The 25,924-nt window shown below is 48.7% G+C and overlaps 1 protein-coding gene across 1 annotated transcript in view; it reads left to right on the top strand.

The window, feature by feature from the left end:
• Positions 1-25,636, top strand: part of BPI (bactericidal permeability increasing protein) — a 29,656-nt gene extending 4,020 nt beyond the window's left edge. Inside the window, exons 3-15 of the mRNA XM_029221309.1 lie at positions 53-181; positions 1,665-1,826; positions 3,339-3,402; positions 8,895-8,958; positions 10,329-10,420; positions 13,646-13,822; positions 14,836-14,895; positions 16,326-16,493; positions 17,583-17,650; positions 19,783-19,825; positions 22,639-22,702; positions 23,757-23,833; positions 25,276-25,636. Of these exons, the coding sequence (XP_029077142.1) occupies positions 53-181; positions 1,665-1,826; positions 3,339-3,402; positions 8,895-8,958; positions 10,329-10,420; positions 13,646-13,822; positions 14,836-14,895; positions 16,326-16,493; positions 17,583-17,650; positions 19,783-19,825; positions 22,639-22,702; positions 23,757-23,833; positions 25,276-25,314 (1,207 nt within the window). The 3' untranslated portion in view covers positions 25,315-25,636. The remainder of the gene's footprint in view (positions 1-52; positions 182-1,664; positions 1,827-3,338; positions 3,403-8,894; positions 8,959-10,328; positions 10,421-13,645; positions 13,823-14,835; positions 14,896-16,325; positions 16,494-17,582; positions 17,651-19,782; positions 19,826-22,638; positions 22,703-23,756; positions 23,834-25,275) is intronic.
• Positions 25,637-25,924: the final 288 nt, after the last annotated feature.

Genomic DNA, 25,924 nt, shown 5'->3' with positions numbered 1-25,924 from the left:
CCGAGTCCTTGTGGGGACACTTAGAGACTCACTGATCATTTCTTCTTTGCAGCTTGGTTATTCGTGAATTCAAGCTTCCCAATTCCCAGATAAGACCATTGCCTGGTCAAGACCTTGATCTCTCCATCAAAGACGCCAGTATCAAGATGAGTGGAAAATGGAAGGCACGAAAGAATTTCATGTGCGTGTCCAAGCTCAGTGTTTGTTGAGTGTGTGGGTGAGCTCTTGGTGATATTTGGAGGAGATGAGAGCCAAGGTCTCGAGAATGCCCAATTTTTGCCTGGCCCATTACCATTTGCCCCCTCAGAGTTCCTGGGGGAACTTTTCACAGAAGAATTTTCAACATAACCCTTGGTTAATAGCGGAGAATTTTCCCACATCTCAATGCAGGGCACGGGCAAGGCTGAGTTGGTGCATGTGGCTTAGGATGGAAGGCTAAGTGGGACCTTTAGTTTACCCCTTTATCAGTTAGCTATCGCTCTGTAACAAACCATCAGTGACCGAAACTCAGTGACCTAAAACAAGTCATATATCATCACTTACCTATCTATGTGTTGGCTGGGGTTCCCTGATGTAGGTTGACCTCAGCTGAGGTAGCCGTGCTACACAGGTATCTCCTCCTCCTTGGACCAGTGGGCTACCCAGAGCATATTTAGTGATGGTGGAGGTGCAAAAAGGGCAACCAGAAACATGCAGTTCCCCTTAAGGCCTGGGGGGGATTGAACTGGCCCTTGGTCACTTCTATTCGTATGCCATTGGCCAAAGCAAGTCATGTGGTCAAGTCCAAAGTCAGGAGCATGGAAATACACACATATCCCCCCAAGGTAGGCAATGGTGAGGGTATGGGTGCAGGGAGGGGTGAAAATTGGGGCAGATCATCCAAACTACAGCTCTGAATCTAAATATTGGGCCCTTCCTGCAGTGACTCTGTGCAGCAGTGACAGTGGCTCAGACTGACCTGTCAGTTTATCAACTTCTCCTTTGTGGTGAATCCAGGGAGAAAACAGACACTCTGGTGAGGAGAGGGGCGTGAGTCTGCCTTCTGTTACAAGGACTGCTGGGTGTGTCCATTCCCCACAACAAGAATTGCTTACTTCTTCACTTGGGCTGTTTCACATCTATCATTTCACTACTGATCACACGCACACACAAAATGATAACAATACTTCCTCACATTATAGAAGAGTTGACAAACTACATTCACACGCACTGTCTTATCCCAAACTCATTTCATCCCAGAGGGAGGAGTTATTAACCCCATTTAATGAATGAGGGCATTAATTAAAGTCATTGGTCCCCCAAACTCAGCTTTCTAGTGGCAAAGCTGGTGTCCCACTGCTGGTCCAGGGTCTGGTTAAGGAAACTGAAGCTCAGAGAGGTTGAGAAACACTCTCAGTGCCACACAGCACACAGGCAGAGGCTGAGGCAGTGAGTAAGAGCAGGGTTCTGCCAGGCAGACACGGGTTCAAACTTCGGGTTGGAATCCTGGCTCTTTCACTCAGCAGCTGTGTGATCTTGGGCAAGCTGCCTTCCCTCTCTGAACTCCATCTCCTCACCCAGAGTGGAGATAATAGCAAAACCTGCCTTCCAGCATTGGTGTGAAGTCTGAATGGCAGCGAGAAGAAAATGTTTGCTCCAAGTCTTTTCTTTCTGTTTCCCTTCAGCAAAGTCAGCGGCAACTTTGACCTGAGTGTGGAGGGCATCTCCATTTTGGCTGGTCTCAAGCTGGGTTATGACCCCACCTCGGGCCACCCCACAGTCACCTGCTCCAGCTGCAGCAGCCACATCAACAGTGTCCGCGTACGCATCTCACGCAGCAGCCTGGGGTATGATCTCCTGGGGCTGTGGATGGGAGGAGGGACAGGATTGTCCTAGTTATTCTTTCTTTTTTTATAAATTTATTTATTTATTTTTGGCTGTGTTGGGTCTTCGGTGCTGCGCATGGACTTTCTCTAGTTGTGGCGAGCGGGGGCTACTCAGCTGCGGTGCACGGGCTTCTCATTGCGGTGGCTTCTCTTGTTGCAGAGCGCGGGCTCTAGGCGCGCAGACTTCAGTAGTTGTGGCGCATGGGCTCACTTGCCCCGCGGCATGTGGGATCTTCCCGGACCAGGGCTCAAACCCGTGTCCCCTGCATTGGCAGGTGGATTCTTAACCACTGCGCCACCAGGGCAGTCCCTGTCCTAGTTATTCTTGTATTCAGAAAACACATCCCAAATGCCACTTCTATGCCAGGCCTCAGGTGTAAGGGGAAAGGGGTCTACAGATGGAACACACAACATCTCTGCCTTGAAGAGTCACTCGCTCGTTCAATATTCATTCAGCAAACTTTACTGAGCACTTATGCTCCGGGCTGTGCACTAAACACTTTAAGTGCACCAAGTTATACAATCCTTACCACAAGCCTGCAAGCATTCATCTGTCCATCCATCCAACGAATATCGACTAAGAATCTGCTATGCACCAGGCTTGCGCATTGTGCTCAGGAAATAGCAGTGGTCACTAAAAATTTGGCCTTGCTAACAGCGATTGGAGACTTACTGCATGCCTGGCACTGTTTCAAGCATGTTCCTTATCTCATTCAATCCACACAATGACTCTGTGCAGTTCGTCAATTATTACCCCATATTCAGAGGAGACAAGACACAGAAAGAATAGGAAATAACCTGAGTTTTCATCCCTAGTGAGTATTGAGAAGGGATTGGGATTCAGCCCAGGACTTGCTGGCCCCAGAGTCTTAGCTACACAGTCCCCGCTCTTTTGAAGCTTCCAGCCCGTGGGGAAGACAAACATTAATCAAATCATTGCATTAATGAATGGCTCACAATAAGAACTGAGAAAAAGAGGTACAAAGTACGATGAACACATAGAACTGGAGGATCTGACCTAGTCTGGGGGCTGGCCATTTCATTTTCTTTGATGAAATGACATTTCAATTGAGATGAAAAGAATAAGTAGGAGTTAATTAACTTGGGGACAATGGGTGTTTTAAGCAGAGCGAACAGCATGTGCAAAGGCCCTGTGGTGAGGGGAAGCACAGCACGCAGGAGGATACGGCAAAGCAGTGTGGCTGGAGTACAGAGAGAGGGAGTGGTGAGGACTGAGGCTGAGATGGGATGGGGGTCCAGCCGTGCACCTGTTGAAGAAATAACCTCAGAAACAGGTCACTGCACACAGGGGAAGAAGTGTCTGATGGGGGTGCACAGAGTTGGAGCCCAGGGATGAGGGAGTTTAGGTTTATTTGGAAAAGGGAGGAAGGCTTCCCAGATGAGGCAGCCTTCCGAATGCATCCCAGGGACACCTGGGAAGCCTCATGCATGTCCCCACGTGTCAATCTCCAGGTGGCTGATCCAACTCTTCCGTAAAAAAATCGAGTCTTCGCTCCGAAACAGCATGAACCGCAAGGTACGAGGGGCTCAGAATCTCACCTCCTGTCAGAGCGGGTGGGGCCTTCTGTGTCCACATACCTCACGCATCGCTGGACACTTCTGCTCTCACCCAGACCTCTTTTTTTATATATATATATCTTTATTGGTGTATAATTGCTTTACAGTGTTGTGTTAGTTTCTGTTGTACAACAAAGTGAATCAGCTATATGTATACATGTATCCCCATATCCCCTCCCTCTTAAGCCTCCCTCCCAGCCTCCCTATCCCACCCCTCTAGGTCGTCACAAAGCACGGAGCTGATCTCCCTGTGCTATGAAGCAGCTTCCCACTAGCCATCCATTTTACATTTGGTAGTGTATATATGTCAGTGCTACTCTCGCACTTCGTCAGAGCTTCCCCTTCGCCCCGTGTCCTCAAGTCCGTTCTCTATGTCTGTGTCTTTATTCCTGCCCTGCAGCTGGGTTCATCTGCACCATTTGTTTAGATTCCACATATGTGTGTTATTTGTTTTTCTCTTTCTGACTTACTTCACTCTGTGTGACAGACTCTAGGTCCATCCACCTCACTACAAATAACTCAATTTCGTTCCTTTTTATGGCTGAGTTCCCTTGTATATACGTGCCACATCTTTATCCATTCATCTGTCGATGGACATTTAGGTTGCTTCCATGTCCTGGCTATTGTAAATAGAGCTGCAATGAATATTGTGGTTCATTTATCTTTTTGAATTATGGTTTTCTCAGGGTATATGCCCAGTAGTGGGATTGCTAGGTCATATGGTAGTTCTATTTTTAGTTTTTTAAGGAACCTCCATACTGCTCTCCATAGTGGCTGTATCAATTTACATTCCTACCAGCAGTGCAGGAGGGTTCCTTTTCTCCACACCCTCTCCAGCATTTGTTGTTTCTAGATTTTTTTGATGATGGCCATTCTGACTGGTGTGAGGTGATACCTCATTGTAGTTTTGATTTGCATTTCTCTAATGATTAATGATGTTGAGAATCTTTTCATGTGTTTGTTGGCAATCTGTATATATACTTTGGAGAAATGTCTATTTAGGTCTTCCACCCATTTTTGGATTGGGTTGTTTGGTTTTTTGATATTGAGCTACATGAGCTGCTTGTATATTTTGGAGATTAATCCTTTGTCAGCTGCTTCATTTGCAAATATTTTCTCCCATTCTGAGGGCTGTCTTTTCGTCTTGTTTATGGTTTCCTTTGCTGTGCAAAAGCTTTTAAGTTTCATTAGGTCCCACTTGTTTCTTTTTTATTTTATTTCCATTACTCTAGGAGGTGGGTCAAAAAGGATCTTGCTGTGATTTATGTCATAGAGTGTCCTGCCTATTTTTTCCTCTAAAGGTTTTATAGTGTCTGGCCTTACATTTAGTCTTTAAACCATTTTGAGTTTATTTTTTGTGTATGGTGTTAGGGAGTGTTCTAATTTCATTCTTATACATGTAGCTGTCCAGTTTTCCCAGCACCACTTATTGAAGAGGCTGTCTTTTCTCTATTGTATATTCTTGCCTCCTTTGTCAAAGATAAGGTGACCATATGTGCGTGGGTTTATCTCTGCTCTCACCCAGACCTCTTCAGCAGTCCCCCGCAGCCCTTGGAAAGCACATGTCCAGCTCTAAAAATCAGTCATGTCAATTTTCTTGGGGATCCAGTGAGAAACTAAGAAAGGGTCATGTGACACACACACGGCAAATTCCCCCATGCTTGGACCACCTCTGCTCTTCTCCCATCATTCTTCCCTGCAGAGAAACTACCATTGTCTTGCACTGAGCCCCTCTCCTCATAGCCCTCCAGCCTCCTTCCCCATCCCCCAACCCCGAACCCCCTTGGTAGCGATACCCACCCAGAAAACGTGCAGCTGACGAAGCTGCTAGACTGGAGTGTGGTCAAACTATGTCCTGAGGCTGGAACTGGTACGAAAGACAGACGCGGACCAGAGCTTCCCAAGCCTACCTTCACCCTAACCCCCGCCCCACACAAGCCAACCTCTTCAGCTGAGAAAAGGGGCCATTCCTTGGGCTAGTTTTCCATTAATAAATTGTCAGTCTCCAGGAAACCCCTGAGCCTGTCTCCCAAGACAAGTGAGCTTGAGTTTTCTCAAAGGGCAATGGGGAGCCATTGAAGGCTTTAGGCAAAGGGGTGACCTGGCCAGATCTGTGCTTTAGAACAGCTTCTTTGGCTGCCGTGAGAACGGCTGGAGAGACCAGGAGTCTCGGGGACACTGAGGAGGCTTGTGCAGTCTTCCAGGTGGGAGACCTTGGTCTCCCAGTGAAAGGCACTGACAACATGGGTAGGGGGACATCCATCAAATGAGATCATCTATCTGAAGGCATTCTGTCAAAAGTTAAAAAAAAAAAATCCGTGCCTGGTGGTCAAAATGCATAACAGAGGAGATTATAAAACAGGTTTTAGAGTCAGAGTCTCTGGGTTTTGATTCTGGCTCCAGGGCTTAGCTGTGTGATGTTGAGCAAATCACTTGACTTTTCCAAACCTCAGTTTCACCATCTGTAAAATGGGGACATTGATACCTTCTTCACCAAGCCGTTGTAAGGATTACTAAAATAGTGAAGGCTCCCCACCAGCCTGGCTCAACCATAACTCAACCATCTTTGTAATTAAGTAATAGTATGAGGGGAGTGTTAGCATGTATTTAACGTAAAGAACTATTGAAACAGATTATTTCTTGTTAACGCCTTAAGAGTGACCCCTTGAGAGCAGCCAAGCTGAACAATAATAACACCGAGACACAGATAGAGGAAGTGATAGGGCTGGGCTTCAAACCCATGCTGCCCCACCTCAGAGGTGAAGCTCTTAATTAGTCTAAGATATTGTTTAGAAGAGAGTATGGGCCTGAATGAATGAATGGATGGATGGATGAATAAATGAAGTGTCAGGGTGTCCCTGATGTTACGAAGGCCTGGAAATGGCGAGGAATGAGTTTGGGAGTCCACTCCCCAGGAATTCAGAGAGAAGAGTGGGCGTCTGAGGGAAGGAAGGGTCTATATAGGGTGTGGATGGGGGTGGGGGCGGAGGAGGGTGGCAGCAGACAGGCAGGCGCCAGGCTGCCGTGTGATTTGCTGTGATTTGGAGCCCCCTGGTGGCCCTCATTAGTAACTGGCATTGGAGGGCAGTAGCTGAGGGCAGGCAGCCCAGGTGTCCAGCTGGCCCTTCGCTGCCAGATGTACCGCCTGCTCTCACCTTTGGGCCACTTGGAGCAGAGGCACGGGTTTCTCCGAGAGTGACATTCTTAGTCTCCTTGGGACATCCAGAGTTTTATGTGATAGAAACACACTCCATGAAAACCAAAATTTCTCCTTCCTTCCTTTCCTTCCTCCCTCCCCCGCCCCAGATAAAATAACTTGATTGACAGTGGGGAAGGCAGGAGGGAAGTGTGGAGGTGCTCTATCTGCCCTGTGGGCAGATAGGGGGACCAGTACTGTGGAGGAGTGGGAACCTGACGGGTTTGGTCGGGGTTTGGTTGAGATGTGCTGGCCTTGGGGGCCTGTGGGACATCCAGGGACTTGGTCCAGGAGGCAGCTGGACTCTCAGGCTGGAGCTCAGGGGAGATGTCTGGCTGCAAACCAAGGTCTGGGTGCTGGCCGCAGGTTGGGAACGTGGAGCGGGGGACCCAATCAGGGTCCCCCCAGGCATGGCTGAGACAAAGATTGGGCGGGGATCCCAGGCGAGGGGTGGGGAAGAGAGCTGGGGACAGGAACATTATTGAGTGGGCTACCACTCTGGACAGCTGGGGCTCAGAGATGCACACACCTCAGAACTGTCCCAAAGGGGTGGGGAAGATGGGTATTTATCCATCAACTCTCACCCCTCTTTCTGGCTGCTGTAACTCCTTGGCACTTGGGAGCAAGGTCCAGGGATTAAAGTCCTCAGGCAGGGAGAGTTGCTGGGTGTGTAGGGAGCTGTCATGCCAAGCGCAGGGGACCCCCGGGGTGGACCAACAATGTCCCACAGGGGCCATGGGCATGTATGGCAAGCTCCAGAGGGGCTCCTGGGTGGAAGGAGCGGGGAGTCCCAGGAGATCAACATCTTCACAAGGGAAAAGGAGCTCACAGGGTGTCCGAGGAAGAGGAAGTAGCAGGCCAGGCGGAGAGCGGGGAGGGTCCTCAGTCAGAGACAGTGACCCATCATGCCAGGGGCTGCCCAACAGTCAAGAAATGCAAGGACTGGAGAGACTCCGTTGGATGAATGAGGTCATTCAAGACGTGGGGGGAGCAACGTCGTGAAGGCGGGGCTTATCTGACCACCGCCACCTACTGCACCACCTACCCCATCAGCACCAATGGGTCAAATTAAGGAAGCCTGTGATTTTAATCCTCTATCCCAGCTATTGCTTCAAAACAAATAGCCCCAAATACAGCGTCATCCAGCAACGACCATTTGATAATGTTCACGGATTCTGTGGATCAGGAAATCAACAGGCACAGTGGGACGAGCATAGCTTGTCTCTGCTCCATGATGTCTGTACCTCATCTGGGAAAGCTCCAAAGCTTGGGGCTAGAGTCATCCAGTGGGATCTTCTCTCATGTCCGTGGTGCCTGAGCTGGGAAGACTTGATGCTCGGCTCAGCCGGGGCTGTTGAGTGGAGCATCTACCCGTGTCCCCTCCATGGGGCTGGGGCTTTGCACAGCTCATCAATGGGTTCCAGAGGGAGCATCACAAGAGACCAAAGTGGAAGCTGCACAGCCTTTTATGACCTCACCTGGGAAGTTACACAATGTCACTTGCGCTGTTTTCTATTGGTTAGAAGCAAGTAGCCACCCCGCCCACCCAGACTGTAGGGGAGAGTTCACAGACTCCACCTCTAAATGGGTGTGACAGGGCCACATTCCAGAAGAGCAAATGGAATGGAAAATATAACCCGCAGCGCTCCATTTTACAGATGAGAAAATAAGGGTCTCTTTTCTCATAGAAATGGAGTGACTTCCTCAGTGGCAAAATCAGCATGTGACCCAGGGCTTCTCAGACCAGTGCTTGTTCCCCTATGAGTTATGGGAGGGGGACGGCTGGGAAGTCTTCTCTGGCCACACAAAGCAAAGATGAGGGTGCCCACCCAGGCTTGAGCAGAGGACCTGCCCCCTGCTCCTAGAAGCACACACAGGGGAAGGCTGGCATCTGACCACCTCCTGTTCATTTTTTCACCACCTCATTCCACAAAGGGTCTGAGTGCAAACAAAAACAAACAAACAAAATTTCACATTAAAAAATAGAAAACATAAATACCCATCAGGAAAGCTCCATGCCAGAGTAGGAAATAAAATGCAGATGTGCAGGTCATACAGTCATATAAAGTTACTATTTCCAAGTTACATGTTGAACTCTGAGCTTCCTGGTGGCCAAAGAGAAAAGGGAAACTTGAGTAGTTATATGATTTTCAAGGAAACATTCAAGAAGAGCAAAACATGTCTGGATAATTATTCTCAGAGGACATTTTCCACTATAGGAAAACTTTGCTGATCAGTTCTTTTGTTCTCCCCAGATCTGCAAGGTAGTGACCAGTACCGTATCCTCCAAGCTGCAACCTTATTTCCAGACACTGCCAGGTAAGGAGGCTGGGGTAGAAGGGGGAGGGGGTGAGGGACACAGGGAGACTGTGATGGAGCTAGCAATTTTCCTAGGCAGGCCTGGGCTTGGGTGGGAATGGGTAGCACAGATTATTTTCAAATGGCAATTGGCATCAGATCCCCTATTGGGCCAGGTCCTTGTGGCAGGTCCAGAAGTTTAATGGAAAAGCAGCTCTGCAGGGGCCAAACAACAAATACCTGCAGCTCTCTGGAGCCAGAGATACACAGCTGGCCTGAGATCTGAGGCTGATCGCTTCCCCTCTCAGGGCCTCAGTTTCCATATCTTTAAAATGGGGACAATCTTCTCTTTCCCCAAATGCTTGGTAAATGGCAAAGGGCTGCAGTAGGTGGGGGAGGACCCGTATGGCCAAGTGCTCACCATGTGTCATGTACCCAGCAGAATGGTTTCCTCTCGGCCTCCTAACACCCCACTGAGATCACTGTTTTGTCCCAATTTTACCACCAGGAAATGGAGGCTCAGAAAGGAGCCGAGACTTACCTGAGGTCAAGAGGCAGTAAGAAGCAGAAACAGGATCCCAAGCCTGTGCCCCAAACCGCTGCCTGGGCTGCCTCCCTGTGGAGCCTGGTTTGGCTGGCACATGGCACATGTCCATTTCAGATACATTCCCTTCCCGGAGGCATCGCCCCAGCCCCTCCAGGCACAGGGCCCCTCCTGGGCGTGTTCAGTGCAGTTGCAGTGTCCAGGGTTTGGCCTCACCAGGCAGGAAAAAGATTTTGGCTCGAGTCCCAGCCTTGTCACTCACCAGCTTTGCCATCTTAGACTAGTTACCTTTTCTGAGACTCGGTTTATTCCCCACTAACATGGGGAGGAAGGGCTAAAGGAGAAACCAATATTTATTTAATCCTCTTCGATTACTGCTGGGAAACAGAGAAACCACTCAGACCTAAAGCCAGTCTGGGCTCAGCCTGGGATATTATCACTGCTAATAATGATCCCTTCTGGCTTTTGAGTTCCTACCATGTACAGGGCATTGTCAAGGTCACTAGTAGTACCCCATTTTACAAATGAAAAAATGTGCCTCAGAGAAATGAAAGGACTTGTCCAAGGTCACATAGATTTCAATTCAAGCCCAGGTCTTTCTGCTCCTTGACTCTGTGTTTTAGCCACGTCTCCGGGCTGTTGGAAGAAGGGAGAGAGATGATATCTGTGAATGTGGGGTGTGGGCTCATTTTCCTTTAAGGAGACCTCAGGGAGGGCTCCCTGGAGGAGGTAGGAATGGAATTAGCACTGCAGGTCTTGATTCAACTTTAGGGGATGCTGCCCCTGCATCCCAGGCCCCAAAGATGCCATGGGGAGCCAGTTCATGGTCCATCTTCTTTCCCCCTAGTGACAACCAAAATAGACAACGTGGCTGGGATCGATTACTCTCTAGTTGCACCTCCCAAAGCCACAGCTGATAACCTGGATGTGCTGTTGAAGGTAAGACTTACACCAAGAATCATACACCCTCACACCTTTGCCTCAGACCACCTCCCCCCCCCAGACTCCCCATCATCCTTGGAGACAGATCTCATGACTCCACCCCTTTCCTATCCATCCTCACTGCTCTCCCCAGTCCACTCTCCTCATCTTCTCCCGGTTCCAGTCCCACTGGCCTTCCGGCGATTCCTGAAATATGCTGCGACTGCTCCCTCCCCAGGGCCTTTACACTTGCTGCCCCTTCTAAACAGGAGGCTCTGGCCCAGATATCCACAGAAACTCTCCCTTTCCTCCTTCAAGTCTTTGCTCAAATATCTTCTCCCTAAAGAGGCCCTCCCAGACCACTGTTGCTAAAATAGCGCCCTCCTCTTCCCCTATATCCTGCTTTATTTTTCTCAGCAGCACTTAGTACACACGGTCGCAAGCTTGTCTCCCTCAATGTGATGAAAGAAAAGGGGCTGTGATTGCTTTGTTCTTTTTTTTTATTTAGTTTTGGCTGTTTTGGGTCTTTGTCGCTGCACACGGGCTTTCTCTAGCTGCGGCGAGCGGGGGCTATTCTTCATTGCGGTGCGCAGGCTTCTCATCGCGGTGGCTTCTCTCGTTGCAGAGCACGGGCTCTAGGCACGTGGGCTTCAGTAGTTGTGGCATGCGGGCTCAGTAGTTGTGGCTCGTGGGCTCTAGAGCGCAGGCTCAGTAGTTGTGGCACATGGGCTTAATTGCTCCGCGGCATGTGGGATCTTCCCGGGCCAAGGCTCGAACCTGTGTCTCCTGCATTGGCAGGCGGATTCTTAACCACTGTGCCACCAGGGAAGCCCGCTTTATTCTTTACTGTATGTGTAGCACCTAAAACTATGCTTGGCATATAATAGGTGCTCAGTAAATATGTATTGGATGGATGGATGGATGGATGGATGGATAGATGGAGTTAGTTTCATTTCATGCCACTTTCCCCCTCATTCCCCAGCCTCCAACCAAACTCACTGGCCTTGCACTTCCTCAACATATCCAGCTAGTTCCCACCTCAGGGCCTTCGTCCTGTCCATTCCCTCTGCCTGGACTCCCCTCTTTCCCATGCCCTCCTCTACCCCACTGGCTTCTTCTTATCCTCCAGTGGATGTGGGCTGGGTTGTCGCTCCCCGAGCAGCCTTCTCGGACCTCCTCAGCTGGAATAAGTCCCACTCCCTGAATCCCCTCCGGATGTACCTCAGTCCCTCCACAATCGGTGATTGGCTTGTTTGTTTACTATTTACTTGTTTGTTCTAAAACACATTTGATGTCAAAAAGAAAATGTAGAAAACACAAAGGAGCAGAGAAATAAATAGGAGGGAAGGAAGGGAGGAAGGAAGGGAAGAAGGAAAGAGAGATTACCCTAATATATTACAACTCAGAGATATGCACTGTTGACACACAAGTTACAGTCTCCCAACCCTCCAATCCTTGTCTCTGCTGAGACACAAGAAATCACACACACACACACACACACACACACACACACACACACACACACAGACATGCGTAACAGAGGCAGAAACAAATACACATAAAAACCACATATATAGACGTAGAAGTACATACACGCACATGCATGTATACGTCATATTTTACATTCTGTTTTACAACTTTTAAAACCAGAACAGTATAATGTGAACATCTATCAATGAAATGTCCTCCCGTAGCCCTTTTACTGGCTCTTGGGTCTCTCAGTGGACAGCTTGTGGTAAGGTACATGGACAGTGCCCCCTCCTGGGGTGTCTGTGCTCTCTCCATTTCTCCCACAAGTTTAACCAGAGCTGCCTCGAATATCCTTATAGCTGGATCTCTGCCCATCTTTGACTATTTCCTAGAAGTGAAATTGCTGGACCAAGTAGTATAGTTTTTAAAAAATCTAAGTGATACGATGGAATAAAAGATTAAAACAATTCCTATTTATCCCTAGCAAATGAGAATGTCCTGTTTATTGCCCCCTATCCCCACTCGGGGCTCCTGCCCAGAGGTAATGGCTGTCAGCCGTGGAGGGTATTAGCCCTCCGGTCCCCTGGTTCTAAGCATTCACATACATGTATGTGAAAGCCCATCTAGTTTTGCTGAGAATCTCTTTGCACGTAGGAATACACACTGTTCTGCACTTGCTTTTCTCACCTAATGATATATATTAGAGCCGGTTCCTCTTTGGTACATAAGTCCACCTGTTTTTTTAATTTTTGTCTTTTATGTTTTCTTTTTTTGTCTTTTTTTTACACCTGATATTTTTAAGAGTTGCATATGGTATTTATTCTATAATATGAGTGTCACAGTCATTAATTGTAAATAATGAAATGATCCCAAAGTACAGAGACTATTGCACCTTCTCACGTACCCACAACCCAGATTTCAGACATGTTACATATTTTGTCATACTCACCTCTGATTTTTTTGAAATGAAACATTGTAGAAATAAATAGCTGAGGCCCCCTTGGGGACCCTCTACCCTCCAGGGAATCACATGGATGATGTCCCTGTGTGTCCTTCTTGCCTGTGTGTGTCAATAATGTGTATATAGTATGTTTTATAGGCCTTTAAATTGTACATAAATGGCATTCTAACATATGTATCCATCTACAATTTGCTTTTTTATAACTCAACATTCTTGTTTCTTTAGCTAAATAAGTGATCTGTTTTTGCAACGTGTTGCCAAATTGCTCTTCAGAAACATAAACATATAATCCCCAGCAGCATGTGAATGCTTTCACCAAAAACTGGGTAGTATGAGCTTAAAATACACACACACTTAAAACAGTTTACCTCTCTCTTGAAAATTTTGCTAATTTGATAGATGAAAACAAACAAACAGAACCTCCTTGTTCTCTTAGGAGAATTTCTGTGCTTCTTTGCGAGGTTGAGGCAGAGCCAACGGCGTGGTTGGGCGTGTGCTTGCCGGACTCTGGCTGCCCAGGTTCAGTTCCTGACTCTGCCACTCACCCTTCTGAGTGACCCTGGGCGAGTCACTTCACCTCCCTGAGTGTCCTTTCCTGTAAAATGAGTATAATCTCACCTACCTCACCGTGTTGGTGGGAAAAGCACTTAGAACGTAGCCCCAGGAGGAGATGCTATTGTTAGTTTCTGGCCATGGCTTTCTCCCCTGTGAATACGTGATTGGTATCCTTAGCTCATTTTTTCTTGGAATGGAGACATCGAATTGGAATTCCTGAAGGATGACCAGGCTCACTCTGCCGCCTCCACCCCCAGGGGGAGTTTTTCAGGCTGGCCCACCGCGGGCCCCCTCCCTTTGCCCCGCCGGCGCTGACCCTTCCCAACGACCACAACCGCATGGTGTACCTGGGCATCTCCGAATATCTTTTCAACACGGCCGGGCTCGTGTATCAAGAGGCTGGAGTCCTGCATTTCACCCTCAGCGATGACACGGTAAGGCCAGGTGGGTTCAGAGTGCAGTAGACGGTCTGGCTCTGAGTCTTGGTTCACAGTTGGGGAGATCAAGGTCTGGACTCTAGAGTCAACCAGACCTGAGTTCAAATCCCGGCTCCCCTCTTTTCCAGCTGGGTGACCTTAGGTGGTTATTCAGCCTCTCAGAAGCTCGGTTTCCTCTGTTTCCTCCAAAGGGTGTAATGAGGGTTAAATGAGATATGAATGCTTGTGCAGCCCCAGCATGGGTTTATCAGCACGGAGGAAGTCCTCTGAATACTAACAGGAACAGCCAACGTTGACTGAGTACGTGCCATGTGTTGGTCTGTAATCCAGCCTTATCATCACATCACCGTTATCGTCATCATCCTCATTGTATATGTGTAGCTGAGTCCTGCTCTGGGCCTCAGTTTACCCATCTGTAAAATGAGGAAACGACCATCTTCTCCAGAGTCTAGGGGCAACCTGATCCCACCCTGGTCACCACCCGCACAGGGTTCCTCCTACGCTGCTCCCTGAAGAGATGCCACATCCTCCCTCTCTGTAGAGGCACCAAAGGGATGCTGACCCCCACATGTCCCCCTGTGGAAATAAAGAACAGCCACCCGAATGAGAACTCTTCAGGGCAAGGGAGTCAACCTCTATCATTTGCGTTTGGCAGAGAATCGAAGGCAGACAGGGGGCAGGAAAGCTTTGTAGTGAAAAAAAGGGAGGGCTTCAGGTAGGCTCTTAGGGAGGTTGTCGGTGCGGGGAAGCTGGAGGTGGGCTAACGTGCGCACGGGCCGGGCAGCCTATGGGATTGGTTTGAGCAGCATATTTGACTTTATCAATGCAAAAAATAGGGAAGCTGGCAGTCACTGATCATGCCCTGACCCTTCTGGGTCGGCACTCTATTGTCATATGTGGTCTGGCCATGGTCTGTTTGTATATTCAGCCTCTCACCCCTCACATGGAATTTGCCACCCAATCTATAACATAATCTTCCAAGATCCTTTTCTCTTCTTCTCTCACTACAGTTACCAAAGGAATCCAAGTTCCTCCTGACAACAAAATCCTTTGGAACCCTCCTACCCCAGGTGAGAAAGGATCTGCTCCCCTTTAGTCAGCTCGGTGAGGAGGCCTGGGGGTGCTGAGGAGGACAGGGCTCTGCTGAGTGGCCTGCCGAGAGCGCCCCTCTCCAGATCCAGAGGCAACCCAGCCCGAGAGTATGGAAAGAGCTTCGTGCAGCCCATCCCCGGTACAGAGAAAGGCCCCAAGCACCCACGTGATCAGGTGTGAAGGTAGATGCTGAGGGCTCATCCATTCAGCAAATATTCATTGAGTGCCCACCACCTTTCTGGGGCCCTGTGCTGGGCATCTAGCAAAACAGACCATATCCCTGCCCTCCTGGAGCTCCAGTCCAGTGGAGAGAGAAAATTATTGTTAGAAACCCAAAACAATAAAAAAGAAAATGCAGACTGTGATAAGTGAAGCCAACACTAATTGGCTGAAGTTGATGAGGTCACTTCAGACAAGGCAGCGGGGGAAGGCCTCTCAGTCTGCTTGGGCGGCCATAAGGAAATGCCACAGACCAGTTGGCTTAAACAACAGAAATTTATTTCTCACAGTTTTGGAGGCCAAGAAGTTCAAGATCAAGGTACCAGCAGATTCAGTTTTTGGTGAGGGCTCTCTTCCTGGCTTGTAGATGGCTGCCTTCTTGCTGTGTCCTCAGATGGCCTTTCCTCTGAGCACATGGAGAAAGAGCAAGAAAGCTCTGGTGTCTCTTCTTATTAGGACAGTAATCCTGTTGGACCAGGCCCCAGTCTGATGACCTCATTTAATCTTAATTACTTCCTTAGGGCCCCACCTCCAAATACAGCCACACTGTGGGTTAGGGCTTCAGTATATGAATTTGCAGGGGATGGTGGGGGGGCAGGGAGACACAAAGTTTCAGTCCATAATGGCTTCTTCGGTGGTGGCACTTCCAGAAATTTTTATACAGGAGGTACTGGTGTAGAGGAGGTGTGACTGGTAGGGGGCCAGGGGAATTGTCTTGAGGCTTCATTTGCATAACAATAGCATTCTTTTTACTCAGACTGTGAATTTACCTGGGGGAGGATTGGATGCTAGCTGAGATGGGGGTGTTGCCAAAGCTCTCCTCTGTTCCCCCTTGAAGTCACCACTGCTCTCTAGACTTGAAGGAAGGAAAAGAGCGAAGCTAGGGAAGAATACAGGACAAGCATTCAGGGAGAGGGAACAGAGAGTGCAAAGGGTTTTAGATGGGAAGAGAGCAGGTCATATTTGAGGAAGAGAAGTCCCTTGTGGCTGGAGTTAAAGGGCGAGAGGTAGAAGCATGGGGCGTGATGTTGGCAGGGTACCAAGTGCTGAATTATGCAGTCTTTACTATTTATTCCAAAAGCAATGGGAAGACATTGGTGGTGTTTATGCAGGACCAGGACAAGATTGGATTTAGAAACATTTTAATAAAATTGCCCCTTTTGTTGGTTGTCCCTGCTGGGGGCTGCAGGTGGCTAAGATGTTCCCTGACATGAAGATGCAACTCCTCATCTGGGCCTCCTCCCCACCGAACATTGCCGTGTGCCCCACCGGCCTTCACCTCACCTTTGCCCTGGATACCCAGGCCGTTGCTGTCCTCCCAGACTCCTCTTTGGCCCCCCTCTTCCTGCTTGAGATGGTAAGCTGCTCCCGGGTGAGAACAGATGGGGAACCCTGGACAGGGCCAAGAGCATGGCCCTCAGAGTCAGAGGGACCAGTGTGAATCCTGCCCAGACTCAAACCTGGACTGTGTGTTTCCAGGGCCTGAGACTGGAGCCACTGTCCTACTGCTTCTGACTCCTACCGGCATTCATTCATTCCGTTGTTCGTTCCGTCGTTGGCTTGAAATATGCGTACTACTTCCAATTCATTCACTTGTATCTTTGGTCATTCAATTATGTATTTGTGGATTTGTTCATTCATTTATTCATTCAATTATTCATTTGACTGCTATCTTGAAATATACTATATCTTTGCTGGTTCATACATACATTCATCTATTCCATTATTCATTTACTTATACCTTTGTTCAATTGATCATTCATTTGTATATTTGTTCATTCATTCCTTTATCATTTATTCACCCATGCATATCTTTATTCTGTCCTCTGTGAGTTTAATCCTTCACTTATTCAAGTATTTACTCCATGATTGACTTGTGCATTCATTCATTTGATCGCTCTGTCACGCCGCAGACATTTGGTGCTACCCACTCTGGCAGTTGAAGGCGAGGGCCAGATTCTCCCCACCAGGAGGTACTCAGGTCTGCCCAGTCTCAGGCTGAGGCCCATTTTCCCCACTTTGCAGATTCAGTGGGTTCTGAGGGCGTTGCCCAAGGCCACACAGACAGTGGGCAGGAAAGCTGAGGTTGGGAATCTTGGTTTCCTGACTCAGTAAACATTCGTTGTGTGAATGAATGAATGAATGTCTGTGGGAATAGGGCTGGCCTGGATTCCAGCCCCACAGCGTGTCTCCCACAGTCCACGGAAGTGGGCTGGGAACGCTGAAATGGTCTCAGAATCAGGGGGAGAAAATGGTAATTGGTTGACAGGCCAGGACTCATCAACAAGCACAAGGTTTGCAAAAGGAAGAGTCCTCTCCTCCGTGGGTCCCGCAGGTGGGATCCTCTGCCGAGCCTTTGTGAAGCTTACCTTCCGGTCTTGGAGGCTTCGCAGAGTCCGCAGCCCCTGGGTCAGGGGCCTTCACTTCCTGGATTGTTTCTTTGCAGTACGTGAACGTTTCTGTGGATATTGGTACCAGGTCAGACAGGCTTGTTGGAGAGCTCAAGTTGGACAAGTAAGTGGGCCTGTGGGCACGCGAGGAGGGGACTGCCCATCTGTTCTTGGTGCCCGTGGGCTAGCAATGACCTTACAACGTGCCAAGCTTTCCTATTCATCCATGACATTTAAGCCTCAAACAGCGCGTGGTGGGCACCATATCCGCATTTTGCAGACTGTGAAACTGATGCTCAGAGATGAAGTGACCTGAGACCACACAGTATAGGGTGACCAACCATCTCGGTTTGTCTGCGGTGTCCCAGTTTTAGCACTGAAAGCCCTGCAGCCCAGGTCACCCCCCACCCCATCCTAGGCCCACTCACGGCTGGGCAGGGCCAGCTGATGACTGCTCCAGCCCCCAGCCACTCCACGTCCCTGGCCTTCCTTGGCACTTGGAAAACACTTCAACTTCTTCACACCCTTCCTTGGGACTTCGTCAGCCAACTCCTGCTGGGAGACTCTGGAATCCGTGCCTGGGTTGGAATCCCAGCAGAGGAGGTTGTGGTTAGGGATGTGGGTTCTGAGGTTGAGCCTGTTGCCTTGGAAGCGCAGCTCACCTTCGGCAAGCACTGAACTCTCCAAACTTCAGTCAGTTTCCCTGGCCGGTAAAATAAGCCCAATAACTGTTCTTTGCCGACAGCATCATTTTGAGGGTGAAATGAGGTATTAATATGTGTTGCAGTGCTTAGAACACTTCGAGGGATACAATAAGCAAGAGGAAAAGAGAAAGACAGAGGGGCACACAGAAAAAGAAAACAAAATCAGAAATGAGGGAGGCTCAGAAAGAGACAGAGAGACAGAGAGAGACAAGGGAAGGGAGGGAGAGACGCAGAGAAAGAGAGAGTGAGAGCAAGACAGACAGGCGATGGAGAGACACATTAACAGGAGAGACAGAGAGACACAAAAGGTGGAAAGAGGAGAGAGAGACAAGCAGATACACAGAGGTCAAGAGTGAGGGAGACGCACAGAGTCGATGCGGTGACCCCCGCTTTCCAACCTGGCGTCTACATCTCCATTGCTTTCACACTGTTTAAATTGAGTCGACCCACATTCCTCCCCAGTTCTGCCTTCTCTCTGGCACAGAGCTGTCCTTCTTAACCTTGAGTTTGGCTCCTGAGGTTTACGTGCTGCTTATTTCCCCTGGCGTCATTTTGACAAGTGTTACTGCTTTAGAAACATGTGGATTTAATTTTCCTGGAAACACCCATGGGCCGCTCAAGTAGAGGAGCCGGGGAAAATAGAGCTGGGTGATGGCTGAACACATACTTTCTAAAATATGCAGGGATGGGGGTGGTGGGAGTCCATAGGCAAGAGTTTTCAAACTTTGTAGGGTACTGGAGACAACAAAAGCTTTGACATCAGGGAGACCTGTTTGAAATTCTACTTGGCTGAATGTTAGCTGTGTGACCTTGGGCAGATTGCTTGACTTCTCTGAGCGTCAAGGACCTCATCTGTAAAATGGGAGTGTGATGGCCCTTGGCTCTTGGGTATTACAGGAATTCAATCGGATAAAGCAACCAACATAGCAAATGATAGGGGTTCAATAAATAGCCATTTATTTACCTATTTCCTAGATCATTGTTAAGATGCCATAAAGTCTGCAAATATGGGATTGTTTATTGGCTCAAATAATTGAAAAGTCCAAGGGTTTCAGGCAAGGGTGGATCCAAGTGCTCAAATGATATCCTTACAACTCTGACTCTCTTGATCTCTTGGCTTTACTATCCCTTATGCTGGCTTCATTTCCCAGCAGGCTGTCACCGAGTGATGGCAAAAATTGTTACCAGCATCTCCCTAATTTTGCTGGAGAAAAGAGAATACCTCACTTCCAATATTTCCAGCAGAAGTCCTAGGACCAACTCTCATTGGACCAGCATGGGCTAGAGTTCAATCCTTAAAGCAATCACCGTGGCAGGGGAGATAGACTCTGCCCTTTGGCCAGCCCACCCCAGAACCCAGCATTAATAATGTAGGGAATGGGTGACTGTCCAAAAGGAGAAATCAGGGGGCTGTCACCATAGAAAGGGGGAATGGATACAGGATGGGAAAACCAGACAGCATCTACCAGAGTGGGCCCCTTCTCCCCAGCAACTGAACTCTAATATGAGTCAGGCTAATGGTGGTCTCCACTTCCCCCTCCCCTTCTCACAGGCTGCTCCTGGAACTGAAGCACTCGGACATTGGCCCCTTCCCGGTGAGTCTGAGGCCATTGGTGGCTCCTTCCTTCCTCTGATCTTGAGATAACTGTCCTGAGGGCACCTGGGCTCATAGCATCATTTCAACAGACCACTGGTTCATTTGCATATAATTTGCCTGTGAAGTAATGATGCAGGGAGCTTTGTGGGCACAGAGACCCGAGCTGGAATTGCTGCTCCAAGCTTACTAATTGTGGGCCTTGGGCAAGTCCCTTCCCCTCTGTGAACTTCATATCTTCCCCACAAATCAGGGATAATCCTTTCCACCTGAGTTAGTGTGGTGAGTTTTAAATGGGATTAAATGTGCACAGTCAGGTACAGAAAATCTGCTCAACAGATGTTTGTTGAATAAACGAGTTAATTACTTTATTGAGTACCTACTATGTGGCAGGCACTGTTCCCCAGGTGTGGGAATGTGCTGATGAATTAGATAAGAAGTGACTTCTTCTAGAGCCTACATTGTAGTAGAGAAACAGACAATAAGAAATGAAGAAGATCATTTCAGTCAAGATCAATGCTAGGAAAAACTAAGTGGAGGTGGGGTAGAAAGTGATGGGGGAGGTTAAGGGTTAGACCATGTGATCAGGGAAAGCTTCTCTGGGGAGGTGATATTTGGGCTGAAGGAGCCTGCAAGGTGAAGATCTGTTGCAGCCAGAGGGAATAGCAGGAGAAAAGGCTCTGTGGTGAAACAAGCTTGGCATGTTTGGGGAATGCAGAGAAGCAGTGTGGCTGGAAAAAGCAAGTAGGGGCTGTAGAGAGGCAGGCAGGGGCTGGCTCGCCTGAGCTTTCTGGACTAGAACAGGTTGTGTTCAAATGGCAGCGAGAAACTGGTGAACGTTTCATGCATGGAGTGACATGATCTGATGTATACTTTATAAAAGATGCCTCTGGCTGGGATGGGGGGAATGGATTACGGGGGACGAGAGTCAGACCATGTGGATCGTTGGGGAGGCAGGTGCATTTGCCCATGTGAGAGATGATGGAGGCTGGGTCTAGGCCAGGGAGAAGGAGAAAGATGGTGGATTGGAGACACACTTTGGAAGTAGAATTAGAACTTGGTGAGAGATTTGATGTGTGTGGTGGGGGGAAAAGGCAATGAAGAATGACTCCTAGATGTTTGGCTTGAGCAGCTGGGCGAATGAATGGCAGAGTCACTTAGAGATTGAGTAGGGCAGGTGGGAGGGAGATGACAGGTGTCTTGCCAGCCCAAGTAGATGATTCCACTACCCGGAATCACAGACTGTCATCAAATAGACTCACCCCTGCTGCTCCCCCATCACCACCCTCTGGCACTGGTGGGGAGTTGCCCGTGTAGATAGCAGGTCAAGTGTACTTCAACAGCTGACCTGAATGAGCATCGCTCTTGTGGCTTCCATTAGAAACCACAGTGTGCTAATTCTGTCCACAGCACTCTACTGCACATGGCCCGAATCTTCCAGAGAGCCTCTTGCTAAACCTCTGGAGAACATTTCCTTAGATCTCTGAAATGCCCCCCAAGATTTCTGCTGAGTGGGTGCCTTATAAGCCACCCAGCCCTGAAATCAGTCCCAACATCCCCTCCAAATCCAATGGAAATCCAGCCAGCCATTTCCATCTCGTAAGAGTACAACAGACAGAAGGACCCAAAGCAACCTCATTGTATTTTCATGGATTTACTGGTGCCAAGGCTCTCATGGTGGCACCTGGACTCAGTCGGTAACTAACTTCTGCTTCCGCAGAAAATAAAAATTTAAAGTTCCCAGATTCATGAGAAGAAGGGCACCCACATTTGATGAGCCCAGGGAACTACAGTCTGGGGAAGGAAACTCAATTGTTCTAGAAACAAAAATGTACATATTTACAAGGTGTAAATGTCACCACTACAGGCAATCATCTTGAGGGTGTTACATTATTTTTGAATTTTTTAAATTATAGCAAAAGCAAAACATATACATTATAGAAGAGTCAGAACCTACAGATTTGCAAAACAAACAAACAAAAAATAAAAACCATTCTTGTTTTCACCACTTAATTAATAATTTGGAGTACATCCTTCCTGACTTTTTTCTATGCATATTTAATAACAGAATGGAATTACATGGTTTCTGTAGCCTACTTTTTCTTTATTTTTACATTTTTATTGGAGAATAGTTGATTTACAATGCTGTATTAGTTTCTGCTGTACAGCAAAGTGAATCAGTTATACATTAGCCTGCTTTTTCTTACTCAAAAATATATCACGAAAAATTTGTGCTGATAATTATATTTCTACAATATCATTTTTAATAGGTGCATAGCATCTCTTAGTATCAAAGTGCCACCATGTTCCCCAGATGATTCCCCAATTGTTGGACATGTAGGTTGCTGTTAATTTATTGTTTTGGTTCTATCTATCGCACTACTTCATTTCCTTAGGATAAATGCCTTAGAGGCATGTTTGCTGGCCCACCACGCACACACATTTTTAAGGCTTTGGATGAACATTGCCGAATAGCCCTCCAAAAGTTTGAACTAGTTTGCTCTCTAGCCCACAGTGTCTGAGCGGGTGCATTTTCTTATGCAAAGTTTTTCACATTTAAATACTCTGTGACGACCTTCCTTACCTCAGCCTTGCCCCCTACAGTCTAGAATGTGATTTGTATCTGGAACCTTTAAAGCAAAAGGGGTCACTTTGGTGACCTTGTTCGAACTGCAGAGTTTTCGCGTCACCCCTGTGTCCATCTCTCAGCGGTTTTCCCAGCTGTGAGGTTGCCCTGGGTGGGAGGGAGGGTGATGGAGGACAGCTGATGCTACAGTGCCCTGATGTGTGTCCCATCGTCCTTGTGACCCCCAGGTTGAATTGCTGCAGACTATCATGAACTACGTTGTGCCCACTGTCGTGATTCCCAAGATTAACAGTAAGGAGTTTTGGAGAAAGGATTGATTTTCGGTCCTGGGGAAGAGGCGGGGTGGGGGTGGGGTTCGGTCCTGAAACCACCCAATACCCAGCCCCAGCTGTGGTAGCTGGAGGTGGTGCCCTCAAATGAGCCTCAAATGGCATCTGACCCAGAAAAGGGATGGGAAAAACGGTTGAGTTCCTCCTATGTGCCCATCCAGCCTTTGAGACAGCCCCTAGAGACAGGGGATAGCAAAGGCACCAGTTTTCATAGGAGGAAATGGGAGATCAGAGAAGTTAAGTGATTGTTCCAGGTCACAGAGAAGGTGAGAGATGGAACTGGGATTTGATCCCAGCCCTGAAGCCAGAGCCCTAGGTCTTTTTCCACCTCTGAGAGAGAAGGATCAAGGAAGAAGGGCGAACCTGGGATAACGCTTCCACTCAGCTCACTCACTGGTGAAACCCCTGACCTTTGCAGAGCCAGGGGCACGGGCACAAATAGTGGCCCCCATGCTGTGTAACTAGAACACTTAGAAATTGTAAATGAAGACAACAAATTATTATGTATAGCCTCTGGCTTCTCCTCCTACCTTGACAAATGCAGCTTCATAATGACCTGAGGGACCAGGTTGGAGTTTAGAATGCTCCAGAGTTTCACAGCAGAATGTGGCGGGATGGGGGAGCTGGACCACAGCCCGTTTCCAGTTTCATCCTAAACATGGAGGGGCTTCACGTGCATATCCATCACATGTCCCCGGGGGGCCCTCCACAGCCCAGCAAGCAGCCGCTCCGGCTGTCACTCGGGCTGGGTGTGCACCCGCAGTGCCGGCACCCTCAGGAGGGTGGTCTTGGGGCTCAGGGGGCGGGAATTCACCAGTCCTGGGTGCTCAGAGCGCGGTGGAGGAGAAAGTGGGAGATTCCAGGCAGCCTCTTCACAGGTTTCTTCCCAGAGCCAGGCCAGGGGAGCTGCCTGCCGGCTGGGCTGTCTGTCTCAGATCCTTGCCGCTCCCTCTACCTCCCTCTTCCCTACAGAGGAAGTACCTTAACCTTAACCTCTACCTTAACCTCCAATGCAGAGAAGCTGCAGAAAGGCTTCCCTCTCCCGCTGCCCGCCTCCATCCAGCTCTTCAACCTGGTGCTTCAGCCTCACCAGGTGAGTCCCCAAGCTCTCCTTCGCCAAATCTCCCATCACAATAGCCACCTCCCTTCATGTCAGCTCTGGATCAAGCGCTTTCTACCCTTTCAATAATCCCAGAGGGTGGGCGCTCTTACTAAACAGAGAACAGAGGCTAAGACTCAGAAAAGCCACACGGCCATTACATGAAGTCCAAAGTCAAAGCCAGGTCCCTGCTTTTAACCATGGGCTGCACCACTCCCACCCTCCCCTTGGTAAAAATGGAACTCACGTGGTGGCCCCAAAGCCTCTTTTATAAGGCGGATGCACTTAAATACTTGACAAGTAGGTGTCACGTGCCTTCCTTTGCATCCAGCATCCTTCTAGGCCCTGGGGTATAAAGGCCTCATCTTCCCTTTCCCTCACCCTGACCCCCCGACAGCCTCTGACTCTATTTCCCCCATCCATGGAATGCTTTCTTCTCTTAGCTTTGAAGATTCCCTCTCCTGGTTTTCCAGCCACCTCTCACTGGGCTGTTTGGTCTCCTTTGCTGGTTCCTCCTTCCCCTACCAGTGGGAGTTCTCCAGGGTTCCTGCCCCGGCCTCCGCCCTTCCCCCGCTATTGCTTTCTCTGGTCACTTTCATCAACTCAGGCTCAACAGCCACCTTTGTGCCGCCCAGTGACCCGGCCGTGCTTCCAGTCTCTTCTACGTGCCCAAAGTGTACATATGCTGGTTTCCTCGGTGCCTCCATCCTTAAACCCACTGTGTCCCAACAAAGCTGATAACTCTGCAAGGAAACCATCACCCACTCTTACATTCCTTACCGCTGTCCATGGCTTCCTGATGACCTGGTGGCCCTCCTGGGAAACCTCTGCCCAGCTTCCTCCCTCTCCCTCACCCCCCACATCCATCCCATCAATCCCTGATTCTTTAAACTTAATGGGAGAACTACCAGGGCTAAGAGACAATAGAGAAATAGCTGAGCGAGCAGAGGAAACACATTCCCCATGTTCCCTACATTTTACCAAGTTCATCCTTAAAATTAAAAAATGACCCCATAGGCACAATTTAATTCCTTCATTTCTGAAAATTCTGAGTGAAGGGCAGGAAGGAGCAAAAGAGAAGTGGTTTTGCAACTGTGATTGCAAGGAGGGCTCCCTGGAGCTGCCAAGAGGCAGGGATGACAAGTGAAGGCCTTCCCAGCAGCCCAGGGGTCTCAACGTCTGAGAAGAAAACAGCTGGCAGAGAAGCTGCTGACAGATTCACGGGCCTTGGCAGCCACTGATGTGCAGACCCCAGGGGTGGGATGCCAGGTGCCCCCCGCCCCACTCACTCCTGCCTTTCTGTCAGCAGACAGGCACCACTCTCTCCTTCCCGACAGACAGGCTCCCAGAGTTTCCTTCTAAAAACCCAGCATCCCCATATTCACAGATGAGGGGTACACTTCTGGCTGATGACAGCCTTCTCATCTCTCCCCCAGGATTTCCTCCTGTTCGGTGCAGATGTCCGCTACAGCTGAAGTCCCCATGGGTGCTGGGGGCTGTCAATCACATCGGGAGGTGAGGGGCTTTCAGCACCCTAACCCTGACAGGCCCCATGGGGCATGGGCTGCCTCCCTCCAGGCTTCCCTCTCTAGCTCTTGACTCGGAGACTCTTGCAAACGTCTCTGAACTCAGATTCAGAAATGATCTAAACATGGGAACCTTGTTCCTTGGGAAAGTGTGTGGTGTGTATTTTAGGGATTATGAATTTCTTTCAAGGGCTAAGGCTGCATGGACATTTCCTCCAGGGATTGCATTTCAATTGTAATCACAATATTTCTCTTTGTGCTTCACACAACATTAAAAAAGAAAAATAACAAAAACCCTGTTTTTTCTGTGGAATTCTGTGTGATGGTATGGTTTCTTCTTGTTTTATGTCCATTCATTCGTTCATTGGCTGTACGCAGTGTGGCCAAGATACAATCACCTCTTTTTAGTTCTCTAATTCATTTCTTGAGCCCCCCACATGCTTTCCTTAGCAGAAACTCCCACTGTCCCTTTTTGAGGGCATCCCTCATTCAACAATCCTCAAGAATAATTGGGGTTTACTTAGTCCAAAGGGAGTGGGTCTTGCTTCCTAATGTCAGG

This window comes from Monodon monoceros, unplaced genomic scaffold (genome assembly GCF_005190385.1).
Source record: "Monodon monoceros isolate NGI ecotype Baffin Bay Population unplaced genomic scaffold, NGI_Narwhal_1 Super_Scaffold_13, whole genome shotgun sequence".
In the NCBI taxonomy this organism is placed as follows: Eukaryota; Metazoa; Chordata; class Mammalia; order Artiodactyla; family Monodontidae; genus Monodon; species Monodon monoceros.
Note: the sequence above shows the minus strand (reverse complement) of the source record. Positions and strands in the feature narration are given on the sequence as shown.